This window comes from Chanodichthys erythropterus, chromosome 2, assembly GCF_024489055.1.
Source record: "Chanodichthys erythropterus isolate Z2021 chromosome 2, ASM2448905v1, whole genome shotgun sequence".
Classification (NCBI taxonomy): domain Eukaryota; kingdom Metazoa; phylum Chordata; class Actinopteri; order Cypriniformes; family Xenocyprididae; genus Chanodichthys; species Chanodichthys erythropterus.
Window position 1 is genome coordinate 14281165 of NC_090222.1, and position 14415 is coordinate 14295579.

Here is a 14415-nt window from a genome sequence, read left to right on the forward strand (position 1 = left end):
TTCACGTCCTTCTTCTACCGCCCCCAGATCGTTGAGTCCCACCTCGAACTCTGTCACTTCTCTGAACTGTGTAACGGTGCCGATCACATTGTTGATAAATGGAGAGCAAGTGATCACCACCGCCCTGCTGGACTCCGGGGCTGCTGGCAATTTAATTTCTGAGGAGTTCGCTAAATCCCATAATATTTCTCTCATTCCCTGTTCATCTCCCCTTTCCATAGCCACGATAGACGGACGTCCCTTGGGGACGGGCTCAATCAATCAGTTATCCCAGGAACTATCAATGTCAACGGGTCTACTTCACAACGAACAGATTCACTTCTACGTCCTGCCTGTTTCAAATGCCCCAATCATTCTAGGATTACCATGGCTATGGCTCCATGACCCACAGATCTCGTGGAGAGAGGGACAGATCACCAGATGGAGCGCCCAATGCCAAGATTCATGTCTCTCCGCCATTACACCCATTCCAGTTCACGCTGTCTGTGTCAAGCCACCAGAGTCATCCGTTCCCAATCTGCCTCAAGAATACCACGACCTCATAATGGCTTTCAGTAAGGAGAAGGCTAACACTCTTCCACCACACCGCGCACATGATTGTGCCATCGATCTGCTCCCAGGTCATTCACCTCCCCGAGGCCGTATCTTTCTTCTGTCCCAACCTGAGTCTGAAGCCATGGCTCAATACATAGCGGAGGAGTTAAAGAAAGGGTTCATCCGTCCGTCAACCTCTCCTGCAGCCGCAGGCTTCTTCTTTGTACGGAAGAAGGATGGGGGGCTTCGTCCGTGCATCGACTACAGGGGTCTCAACGAAATCACACTAAAGTTCCGTTATCCTCTGCCACTGGTACCCTCAGCCCTGGAACAGCTTCGCACGGCTCAATATTACACTAAACTGGACTTACGCTGCGCCTACAATTTAATTCGCATCAGAGAAGGTGATGAGTGGAAGACGGCCTTTTCTACGACCAACGGGCACTACGAATACCGGGTCATGCCGTTCGGCCTAGTCAACAGTCCGTCAGTCTTCCAGTCCTTCGTCAACGACATATTCAGGGACATGCTGAACAGATCGGTGATCGTCTACATGGATGATATCCTCATATATTCCAACACTCTAGATGAAAACATTCACCATGTCCGAGCTGTCCTTCAGAAACTAATCGACCATAAACTGTATGCGAAAGCTGAGAAATGTGAGTTCCACACCACGTCCACTGTCTTCCTTGGATGCGTCATTAGCCCAGAGGGGGTCGCCATGGATGAGAGTAAGGTCAATGCTGTCCTCAACTGGCCCGAACCCAGCACCCTGAAAGAGTAACAACGCCTTCTGGGGTTCGCCAACTTCTATCGTCGGTTCATACAGAACTTCAGCACCGTGGTAAACCCTCTGACATCCATGGTCAAGAAAGGAACGCGTCATCTCAACTGGTCAGACACAGCCCGCCAAGCATTCCAGGAGCTCAAACAGCGCTTCATCACCGCACCCATACTCTGCCACCCTGATCCCTCCATTCCCTTCATCGTCGAAGTGGACGCCTCAAATACTGGAGTGGGAGCAGTCCTCTCTCAGCGACAGGGCCCTCTAGCCAAAGTTCACCCCTGCGCCTTCTACTCCCGCAAACTCAGCTCAGCGGAACGCAATTATGATGTAGGAAATCGAGAACTCCTTGCCATGAAAGCAGCCTTCGAAGAGGGGAGGCATTGGCTAGAGGGTGCCAATTACCCCTTCACGGTTCTAACTGACCACAAGAATTTAGAGTACTTGCGTACTGCCAAGAGACTCAATCCACGATAGGCCAGATGGTCCTTATTCTTTACTCGCTTTAATTTCACAGTCACCTACCGTCCAGGTTCCAAAAACGTCAAGGCTGATGCCCTGTCTCGCCAGTACGAGGAGGAACCGACCTCCAGTGAACCCGAAGCCATTCTTCCCTTCCAAGTAATCGTAGCACCCATCCAGTGGGACATCATGACTCTCATTCAACAACATAACGCTCAGCAAGACATTCCAGCCGCATGCCCTCCGGATAAGGTGTTCGTGCCTCTCAGTCTCCGAGACCAGGTCTTGAACCTCACCCACAGTCTGCCATCTTCCGGCCACCCTGGTATCACAGCCACCATCCATCTGCTACAGAACCGCTTTTGGTGGGAATCTCTGGTCAAGGATGCCACGGTCTTTGTTCAGCAGTGCCACACCTGCAGCATGCATAAGAGCCAGAGACAGCTACCCGCTGGATTACTCCATCCACTTCCCACTCCTCAACGTCCCTGGTCACATATAGCCATTGACTTCATCACTGACCTTCCCCAGTCCCAAGGTAATACCGTCATTCTCACTGTCATTGACCGTTTCTCTAAAGCTTGTCGCTTAATCCCTCAGCCCAAACTCCCAACGGCCATGCAGACGGCAGAGCTCCTGTGTAACTGGGTCTTTCGTCTCTACGGATTACCGGAAGACATCGTCTCAGATCGTGGCCCCCAGTTCACCTCTCGTCTGTGGAGCGCCTTCTTCCAGGCATTGGGCGTCAACGTAAGCCTGACTTCCGGCTATCATCCTCAGGCCAATGGACAGGTCGAAAGGCTTAATCAAGAACTCACTCGCTTCCTTCGATCATATTGCCACCAGAATCAAGAGGACTGGGGGCGTTACCTTCTATGGGCCGAGTACGCCCAGAACTCTTTAGTTAAACCTGCCACCGGAATCACGCCATTCAAGTGTATCTTGGGCTACCAGCCACCCATGTTCCCGTGGTCAGGAGAACCCACCGATGTGCCGGCTGTCACTGACTGGCTCAACCGAAGTGAGGAGACCTGGAACCAAGCTCATGTCCACCTCCAACAAGCCATTCGCCGCCAGAGAGAATATGCTGATCGTCGACGACGCCCCAGACCAGAATATCACCCCGGTCAATGGGTCTGGCTCTCGACTCGGGACCTTCGCCTCCGGCTTCCCTGCAGAAAGTTGAGTCCAAGGTACGTGGGTCCGTTCAAAATCATCCGTCAAATTACACCTGTATCATTCCGTCTTGCATTACCTAACACTTATCGTATTTCTCCCACATTTCATGTTTCCTTGCTCAAGCCCGCTGCTGATCCCAGTGAGGAGGGGGAGGGGAGGTCCCGTGAGCAGAGTCCCCAGCCTGTCATAGTGGAAGGCGAGGAGGTGTATCAGGTGCGAGAACTACTCAACTCCAGACGTCGGGGACGCATTGTCCAGTACCTGGTTGACTGGGAGGGGTACGGTCCCAAGGAGCAATCTTGGGTCAACGCTGAGGATATACTTGATCCCAACCTGATCGACGAGTTTCACCGTAGCCATCCCGGGAGACCGGCCCCTCGACCACGCGGTAGGCCCCGACGTCGTGTTCCACCTCGCGCCAGGAGTCGCTCGCAGGGAGGGGGCTCTGTCACGGAGACGAACCCCGTGAGCCCCTCTACTGGCCAGCAGAGGGCTCCATCCCCAGAATACTGACAATCACGCATCCACTCAGCCACTTATACTGATCCTCACTACATTTCCCATAACCCCGTGCCTTGGACTCTGATTGCTTACCAGCTGCAGCTCGTTTAGACCGCTATTTAAGCGGCTCTTAGACACTGGTCTGACGCGAAGTCTTGATTACTGCCCCGGCTGTCATTTCTGAGCGTTTGTACCCTGTTTGATTACCTGTTGCTGTTTCTGTCTGCTTATCGTTTATTGACCCGTTGCTGCCTGCCTACCGACCTTCTGCCTGTTCTCTGGACTGTGTATCTTGCCTGTTGCCTCGATCCCTTGCCTGTCCCTGATTACGATTCTGTCTGCTCTACATTGCTGTGTTTGCTGGTTCTGACCCCTGCCTGTATGACCACGACATCTCTTAATAAAGCTTGCAAAATGGATCCTATGTCGAGTGATGAATCATTACACATCTAAACCTCTGTTAATTCTTGTGTTTCTCTTTTCTTCAGTGATTCTGCTTGTTATCATCATGTTCATGTTCAATGTTAAAAAGTTCTTAATTCATCTTTGACGTCTGTCTGTTATTCAGATATATTTTTTAATTCAGATATATTTTTTAAATGGTTGACATTTAAGGAATTAATTTGATTAATCCTAACTCAATTCTATTTGTTGAATTTAATTAATAATATTGCTTGTAATCTGTTGCCAAAATTTTATGGAGTAGATATAGCGTATTACTTTTTACAGTGAATACCGTTTCCATGAAAGATTGTACATGGTCTGCAACAATGCTTAGGTAGGTGGTACATGTCAAAGAAACATCCACATGGATGGCAGGACCCAAGGTTTCCCAGCAGAACATTGCCCAAAGCAACACACTGCCTCCGCCGGCTTGCCTTCTTCCCATAGTGCATCCTGGTGCCATGTGTTCCCCAGGTAAGCGACGCACACACACCTGGCCATCCATGTGATGTAAAAGAAAACGTGATTCATCAGACCAGGCCACCTTCTTCCATTGCTCCATGGTCCAGTTCTGATGCTCACATGCCCACTGTTGGTGCTTTCAGCAGTGGACAGGGATCAGCATGGACACCCTGACTGCTCTGCAGCCCATTCGCAACAAACTGTGGTGCACTGTGTGTTCTGAGACGTTTCTATCAGAACCAGCATTAACTTATTGAGCAATTTAGCTTCTGTTGGATCAGACCACACGGGCCAGCCTTCGCTCCCCATGGCCCCAGAGCCTTGGCCGCCCATGACCCTGTTGCCCGGTTCACCACTGTTCCTTCTATGGACCGTTTTTGATAGATACTGACCACTGCAGACCGGGAACACCCCACAAGAGCTGCAGTTTTGGAAATGCTCCCAGTCATCTAGCCATCACAATTTGGCCCTTGTCAACCTCACTCAAATCCTTATGTTTACCCATTTTTCCTGCTTTTAACACATCAACTTTGAGGATTCACTTCACCTGTCAGTGATCATAATGTTATGCTTGATCGGTGTACACTGTATATAATGTTGTAACATAATATGGATAGTTATTAAATTAAACATTACAATATTATTTTTATGGCTCATCATTTACACCTGTGATTCTTTACTTCACATGAAGGAAGAACTTTTTGAGTTTCTGTTTTGACCCTATTTGACAAAATGTAGTTTTTATACTTATATTATTCTTTATTATGCAAACTTTGAGCTCTCATCTCTTCCTCAGTGACATTTTGTTACATTAAAAGGTTAGTTCACCCAAAAAATGAAAATTCTGTCATTAATTACTCACCCATGTCGTTCTAAACCCAATAGACTGTCTTTCATCTTCGGAACACAAATTAAGATATTTCTGATGAAATCCGAGAGCTCTTTGAATCCTCCGTAAACGGCAATTTAATTACCACTTTCAAGGCCCAGAAAGGTATAAAGACATCATTACAATAGTCCACGTGACGTAAAACCCGGAACCACTGCACTGTGTTTATTATGTGAACAGTGACGGAGACTGACATGGAAGAGAAGAAATTGTTGAATAAAGTCATTTTTTTGTTTTTTGTTTTTAGTGCACATAAAGTATTCTCGTCTTTTCATAACATTAAGGTTGAACCACTGTAGTCACGTGGACTGTTTTAACTATTTTAACTTTGTTACCTTTCTGGGCCTTGAAAGTGGTAATTAAATTGTTGACTATGGAGTCAGAAAGCTCTAAGATTTCATCAAAAATGTCTTAATTTGTGTTCTGAAGATGAACAAAGGTCTTGCAGGTGTGGAACAACATGAGGGTGAGTAATTAATGACAGAAATTTTATTTTTGGGTGAACTAACCCTTTAACTTTGTAAGGATATGCAAAACCAGCATTCGCAAAAGTGAAAATCTCCTGAAAATTCACCAGAAAGCATTTGGATGGCAATATTTCTTTTATTTTAATGTGCAAAATAATTGTGATTAGCTAAAAATATTAATGTAGGCTTAAGTTCATGCATGTTTTTAAATTCCAAATACTTTTCATATGCAAATAGGTTTGTGCAATTATGCATGTGACCTCTGCCTACCATGCGTTCAAACGGGTCCTGTGTTTGTGCAGCCTTGTCCAGCAGTTCGCTGTACTCCAGTTCCTCACACAGCCTCTGCAGTGTGTTGAGCGGCTCATTGAGTTGAACAGGCATGGCTACTTTAGACAGGTCCTTCCCAATGTTGTTCTTCAGGATGTTCCAGAGGCTGATGTTGCTGGTATTGGGACTCGGGGAGGGAAGACAAGACCGCCGCTGTTCTTGAGAACCACCGTTCTCTATGCAACCTAAAAAAACAAAAAAACATTTGTGGTTCAGGAAATGCATCTAAGATTGATCTACAGCAATTGTGTCTCTGGGATTTTCTGTTATGGCATGCTAAAATTGCTTGTCAGTGGTCTTTCTGAGCATACCAAATCCCTCATACTGCTATAAAACAGCTGTCAAATGTATGAAATGCATTATGCATTCACTGGAATTAAAGCAAAATATCAATGACTTGAGGAAAAATGTGGCATACCAACCAATGTACCCACTAATTTGTATTTATTGTTTAGCAAAACCTTTTTCTTTTTCTAAGCAAAAATGTCCCTTGTACAGTACCAGCAGACCTGTACAGCGTAAACACAAAAAGTGGTTACATATCCTGCAGTTGCAACATATATTTTATTTGACCCTGGATGTAACTTATGTGATTCTAAATCATATTTTTGAAAATAAGCAGTTAATTCAGAAGTTACTAAATATGAAGCACAATTTAAGGTTACCTGAGAATGTTTTATACAGTGCTGTGCCATTCTTTGCCAAGAAATTCAATAAAAACTTTTTTTTTTTAAAGTCAGAACTGCAGAACAGTTCAATTCTTTATTATATTAAATTATTATATTAAATTATTATATTATATTATATTATATTATATTATATTATATTATATTATATTATATTATATTATATTATATTATATTATATTATATTATTTTCCAGGCTGATTTGTAACATCTTTAGTTGATTGGAACTTCTTAATTATTGCCCTGATGGTGGAAATGGGGATTTTCAATGCTTTAGCTGTTTTCTTAATCAAGACTGTTCTCAACAATCTTTTGTTGCACATCAGAAGTATATTCTTTGGTTTTAGTCCATCATTTGGCCTTAGTGTTTCCTCATATTTATACTTATGTGGAACAGGAAGTCATGGTGAAACTCACGTGAACCACTGAAATTTCAAAACATTTCGAAACACTTATGATGTAACAAAGCCTCGTTTATTGAAATCACATGATTTTGTCAGTTTGATACATGCTCCGAACCACTGATTCGAAACAAAAGATTCGTAAAGCTTCAAAGCTTCATGAAGCAGTGTTTTGAAATCGCCCATCGCTAGATATTGTTGAATAAAGTCATTATTATGTGTTTTTGGTGCACAAAATCTGTTTAAATTGAGGTATTTTGAGTTTACACCTGTGGTGGGTGTGTAATTGTAAATACTACGTTGTGCAAATCATCTGTTATTTCCGCATCTGACCAAGTCACTCTTCTTTAAAACATGATGACTTTTTTCTCTATCTTTGCGTTCCCCTATTGAGCTCTTTAGAGCATCATTCATAGAACAGGAACTGTCCATTCTTTCTATGAAACCAGTAAACCGCTTTCACCGGTTCTAAAATGGCAGCTTTTATAACTCTATAGTGGTTGACCAGAACATTGCAATGATTTCTCATTCACTAGAATACAATCGAAATGGCTTTTCCCACACATTTTGCATCTGCCTTCTGCGCAGCATTTTATGTTTTCTGCGTGGGTGCGACATCATGATCATGTTCACGTACGTGTGCAACTTAGATGGAACATTACCCACCTGTATTGAGTCTGTCATTCTCTGCTTCGTTGCTGAAGTTATCCATGGACATGTTGTCACTGATGTCACTGATATATGAGTCATCTTCCGAAGGCTAGCGGGAAACCACACATCATCATTACAGGTGTTTGGCTCTCTATCAGTATAAATGTATCAAAGGCTGTCTATTAATTATCTAGCAACTGAAACAAATTAACAAATGGATCTCTCTGCACCCTCTAATAAACCACATTATCATAACAATGAAGACTTCAGTGTGTTTGTGTGTCCATCACTCAAATGGAGCAGATGAAGGAAGTTTTTCAGGGTTCTAATTGTCAAAGAAGCCAAATTCTTCATAAGGTATTTTTAGAGAGAAGCAATTATCTCAATTTTCATATTACTTCTGCTACAGGAGACGCTTGAGCAGGTCGGCCTCAATGTGAGTCAGAAATTAAGTTAGAGAGAAAGCAGGGATGGCTGGTTCCTCTAGCTGTGGAATGTCATCCGTAGCACTTATTACATGTTTAATATAATTAGTCCCTTCCTCTGTCTCCTAATTGGGTGTTTAGTTCAATGTCTGCCTTAGGTGAAGGGAAGAGCAGAGGAAGCTGGTCTCTTGAGGAAGTGCAGTAAATGAAATATTTGATGCTTTGGTAGAGCTAGGCAAAATGTATCAGTCTGTCAAGCTATTTAAAAAACCTGAAACTATACTATAACCTACTATAACCAAACTGTGTTATACAGGGACACTTTCAGTGCGTGACTCATTTTGGTCATAGTGCCCAACTGTGATGATACTTATAGTAGCACATTGGTTGGACAGGTGAAAAGAGGGGAATTCATCCTCACCTCATTTTCTGAAGAGCTAGCTGACAGCAGCACTTCCTGTGCATCAAAGAACTCCGAAAGAGACTCTGTAATGGAAGCTCTGCTCTCATTGGACTCCTGGTGGACAAGGGGGCGGGAACCATCAGCGGAGTCTTGCTTCTGTTTGAAGAGAAATCATGGCTTTACGTCACATAGAGCCAAATGGGTGAATCTCAAAAAGAATTATGTGGATCATATTTGTCCCTATAATCAAACATTATATTCATAAATTATATAAATTATTCATAATATTATATTAATATAAAAATGAAAATTATATTATATTATATTATATTATATTATATTATATTATATTATATTATATTATATTATATTATATTATATTATATTATATTATTTGGGACCATTCAATTATTTTTTATTATTATCACAACAATTAGGCACACTATCCTCTAATATAGAAATGAATCATCCTGTCCATTTACATTGTTTTTGTTTTTTAAAGAGCTTAACTTTGAAAATGGATTAAGAATATCAAAATACAAATGTTTTTTTTGAAATAGATATAATCATTTAAAAATATACATTGTAACACTTCTGGGTCAATTTTAATCTAGGTTTCAACTGAGGCTTTACACATGAGTCTTTTTGGGAGACTTTTTTTATGAGTCGGGGCTGGATTTCTTGATAACGTTGTCTCTTAGCATGCTACGAAGACTCTAAAGGTATATCTTAACTAAAGTTATACCTTTTCTAGGCATATTCCCTTAACTATACCTAATCAGGTTGCTTAAGGTAGTGCGATGTTATCAGGTGCTGTCCATGGTGGCGGTGCTGATTTGTTTGATATCGATGGCTCGAGAATCGATAATTCACTCTATGCAGGGCTGCTTCACTGTGTTATGTAAGAAAGCAGTGGTCTTTATAAAAGAAGCACTTCAGAAGTTGAAATTGCATGTATCAGGACTCATGTTATCTTATAAAAATAATACAAATTGCAAACTAAATCTATATTGAAATTTATCTATATTCTGGGGCCTCTATATTCTATATTGAGCCCCCAGCGTGAGTTTAAGGCGATTGTTATTTTAGAACATTATTTTATAACGTATGAATTCCTTGGAAACGCGTCATGCAGCTGACAGATATGTAGGTATCGGGTTTATTTAGTTTTTCCTTTTTTATTCAAAATATTCACAAAATATATCATGAATTATATATATTCCGATTGTAAAATATGTGGAAGTAAATTTTGTTGGATTTACAAAATTTTCCCCGAAATACATAAAAATAAGTGGCCGGTGAACTGGGAGAAGAATAGAGTAAGCTTTATTGTTTCATACACGATGTGTATCTGATATGAATAAAACACTTTGTCAAATTATAAAAGGATTATTATCGCAGCTTCCATAGACATCAGTGTATGGAATTTTAATTTAACAAACTGTAAATGTCTGTTTGTCAAATGTCTATTTAAATGTATGAAACCTAAAATAAACCTGGTGTGGTTGAAAACACTGAATAGTGATATATGACAAGCGCTGAGCATGTCTGTCTCAGTGCCAAAGCACAAGTGAATTTAGCAGTGACGCACTGAATGTTCTAATCACACCGGTGTGATCGTACACGTCAAAAGGTTAAAATGTTTTGGGGGTCGAAGGCGGCGTCTTTGATTTAGCACAACTATTCGCTGTATCGCTGCCATAGTTCGACAAACTCCCCACCACAATCATTCTCTTTAAATAGACTCCTTTACTGCCTAATGGATAGCCAGCTGATGTACCTTTAATTAAAAAGTTAACAACCAATGACAATTTTATTCTTTGCATGAAAATCTTTGCATTTTATTCTTTGCCATTATCCTAAATGAACATTGTTTGTATAACAACTTCGGAATTATATTCGTATAGATTGTCAACAGTGATAAGGTATAGCTAAAAGTGGTTCAGACCAACCTTACGAGCGAATGACTTACAGAAGGTATACTTGACTAAGAGCATTTTGGGAAATATACATATTAACGTTGAGGTACAGCTTAAGGAATAATTTAAGAATGACGTAGAGTTAACAAGGATTCAGGAAATCCAGCCCAGATTTGTCTCAAAGTATTTTTGTGAAATATATTAAATATATTAAGCTTCTTTCCCATATTTCATACACTTTTAGGACTTTTTTTTTGTTGGTAAACATATGCATGCACAAAGAAACTATAAGCAGAAAAAAGATATAACAAATAAACAAAATGTCAAATGAACGACAGTCCAAAATGGATATAGTAATAAAATGGTAATAATAACACAGTAACAATCAATGCTTAGAAATGTTTGTGCATTCACTAATTAAGTTACTTCTCAGATAAAATATTGTTTTAGTTTTGTTTTATAAGCTCACATTCCTACGTGTCAAAACTAAACCAGGAATGCAAAAAGTGTTGGTAGTTTTTGAATACATTAGAAGGGTTACATTCACAACATCAAATATTAGACTTAGAATTGTACTGTACAAATGTACTTTATACTTTCACATTTTCACATTAGAGTAAGGTAAATGAGTTTTCTACATGTCAGTTATGAGAATAAGATTTTTATATGTCACAGTAGGCTACAGAGATCTGTTAAATATGCCTAATTGTCATGAAAATGCCAAAAAATCACTATGGATAAATATTATTGGTCTTAAAATAGGCTTAATTTTCTTTATAAAAGACAACATTTCTTATTTGTTCCTTTTCATTTTGAGGAAAGATTTGTCCTGGATATTTCCTGCAGCTTTCATGAGATTCAACTCATTAGCTGAAATACGAAGCAAACAGGATACAAGTTCCCAACAGAAGATTAAAGCAAACAAAAATTCTAAATAATAGAGAATATCAGCACAAGACCAAGTAAACATAATTAAGTAAAATAAACAATTAGCAAGCAATTTCTTTTGAATCACGACTTGTTATGAAGGAGTAAGACAAAAAGGAAATACAGTTGGCAGAGCTTTGCAAGATAATTAGCGTAAAAGCATTATGTTGACTGGAATGTCAATTAGGGAAGTTGGTTATTGATAAAACAATTCCACAGGAACATATCACTGATAGCATGTGAAGCGTGGGTGCAATATAAGATTGTTAGGGTGCATGCAAGTGGGTTTGGGCATATACTACCCAGAGACATGATTAACTGGCATTAGTAAGTCTGACTCAGCCTCTCCAGAGAGTATCTGTGGATTCAATTAGCATAAATCAACTTAAGCCTCAGGTTTTAACCCAAGGTGATAAAAAATATTCGGCTGACAAATCTTACGGTAATTCTTTCTACAGTAACGCTACTTGTGATTAGTGAGCAATGACTAATGAAATGTAGTGTGTATGGTTAGTGGCAGCTGTAGAAATGGTCTGGTCTTGATAATGGCACTGGGGTGGTGGGTGGGTGTAATAATAGCACATTTCCCAGACCCACCTGCAGGGGGCCAGGACTGAGGTTTATATGGACAGAGGGCTCAGAGATGTGCGACTCAGCGTGAATCTTGCACAGACGCTCTCTCAGCTCAGTGTTCTGTGTTACAGCCTGCAAAAGCAACCAGCAAAAACTCACATGGAGTCCACATAGAGCTCCTAACTATTAAACATACCTTAAGCAATTAACAGAAATCAGCTCATTATTTATTCACCCTCATGGATTTTCAAACCTTTACGACAAAGGCATACAGTGACTAGGACTGTCAAGCTAAGAAAAGAACACTTCGGGCCAGATTTACTCACAGCTTGCACCAGCACAAACCCTCTTCTACCATTAAAAACCTACTGTCAGGATTTATTAAAGACAGGCAGTAAAAAATTAGTGCTGAATGGGCATGGACACAGTTATTTTTTGCAGCCGACCTTATCGCATATGCATTTGTAGGAGTTTCCCTTTCAGACGCAAAATTTATGGGGGAAGAGTATGTAAATTAATCATGCAAGGTGATTTACTGATGTTTGAGCTAGTTAATTTATTGGTGTTTTCTCCATTATTTACCACCCAAAAAAGCATGTCTTAAACTAGACACTAATTTGCGCTGCTCTTGGTAGATTGTTGTTGGTCATTATGGAAGTGATCTGATCTTTAATTTGCATGTCGTCAGATCATGCGCAGAACTTTACACTCCCATCTGCGCTTTTTTAGAATTGCGCTCTCACTCTAAATGTACCCTGTTTAGTAAATCTGGCCCTTATTCAGAAAAAATGCAAATACATTCTCAAATCTCGCACTTCAAATGTGGTGTGCGAAGATTTGTTGCAATGGTTTTGATGTTGATGGCATCAAATGGCACTGATTCTTGTGTTTTTCATAAACAGTCAAAGTTTTTGGATTGTGACTGTGATTGAATTAAGGATATTGCAATTATATCGGTACAGTGACGATATCCAAGATAACTACTGATATTGTGTTAATATTACACATATTATAATAGCATTTATAATCCAGTACCAGTAACTATTAAGGTGCAGCACTGTCACCTACCGTTAAGGTTCAGTACAGCCATCTACTATGTTGGAGTGTCAACCAGGGCTGTGTTTCCCAAAAGCATTGTGAGTCAAGTTGATCGTAGAGACTATTGGTGGCAATGGTTCTACGATCTACTTAGGCTTCCGATGCTTTTAGGAAACGCAGCCCTGGTTGACACTCCAACATATTAGGCTAAAAAAAGGGATAAGAAGACAAAGTGGCTGCATTCCAAATGGGATATACACTGCGTTCCAAATTATTATGCAAGAGACAAATCAGTAAGATTTCTGTTCAATAAACATTCAGATTTTAGTTTTTCTAAGAAAATGTTTGTTTGTTTATTTATCCATGTATTTTTAGATAACTGGTATCAATCTCAGACAAAATAATTTGCCAGGTCTATGGAAACCCTACTTAGAGGTTGTTCCACATTATTAAGCAAGTCACAGTTCTCATGCAATATGGGGATGAAGAAAGATCTTTCTGAAGATGAAAAGCATGAAATGGTGCAATGTTGTGCAAAAGGCATGAAAACAACTAATAATGTGTGAAACTGAATGGAGATTGTGAGTGATTTAGAGCACAGGAGAACTTGGTCATATAAAGGCTTATTGAGGAAAGTTCCTGTCAAAAAAATTAATTGTATTAAAAGGGCAGTTATAAAAAAGCCAGTGTAGAGCAGCAAAAATGTTCAGCTATGGTATAAAAAGGAGGATAGTGCATAGTACAATGCACTATTGTACAATGCACTATGTACTATCCCATGCTGCAAAAAAAAAAAAAAACACCATAGCAATAAAACTGTTTGAAAATGTATTTCTACACCCTCTGTAAATGTTTCTCTTTGTTAGATTTCTTCCTCCCCATATTGCATGAGAACTATGACTTGCTTAATAATGTGGAACAACCTCTAAGTAGGGTTTCCATAGATCTGGCAAATTATTTTATCTGAGATTGATACCAGTTATCTAAAAAGACATGGATAAATAAACAAACAAACATTTTCTTAGAAAAACTAAAATCTGAATGTTTATTCTACTGAAATCTTACTGATATGTCAATATCAATTTGGAACGCAGTGTATTCAACTGCGGAGGGAGAACAATCATGGCTGCCATGTTGAAGGGTTGTTTTAACCGAAGTGCTCAAAACTGGCCACTCCAAAGGTGCCTTTGGAATGAAGGATTTCAAAGAGTACAACTGATTGACACTTTGCACCCATGATTCTTTGCACAGGCAACAGTTTATTTTTTTGTTTGTTTTTTTCTTCTACACCCGTTCTCCCTTCAGAGCTCTCACTCACCCTTAGGGCATAGGGTTGA

General features: G+C 40.4%; 1 protein-coding gene across 5 annotated transcripts in view; it reads right to left on the minus strand.

Annotated features, from left to right (window-relative positions):
* osbpl3b (oxysterol binding protein-like 3b) overlaps positions 1-14415 on the minus strand; it is a 120821-nt gene that overhangs the window by 17901 nt on the left and 88505 nt on the right. For 4 of the 5 annotated variants that reach the window (XM_067402094.1, XM_067402103.1, XM_067402122.1 and 1 more), the window contains 4 exons: positions 12065-12172; positions 8640-8777; positions 7809-7902; positions 5996-6240 (listed from right to left, as the gene is read on the minus strand). In XM_067402094.1, coding sequence (XP_067258195.1) covers positions 5996-6240; positions 7809-7902; positions 8640-8777; positions 12065-12172 — 585 coding nt within the window. The remainder of the gene's footprint in view (positions 1-5995; positions 6241-7808; positions 7903-8639; positions 8778-12064; positions 12173-14415) is intronic. The other variant, XM_067402132.1, reaches the window with a different exon arrangement.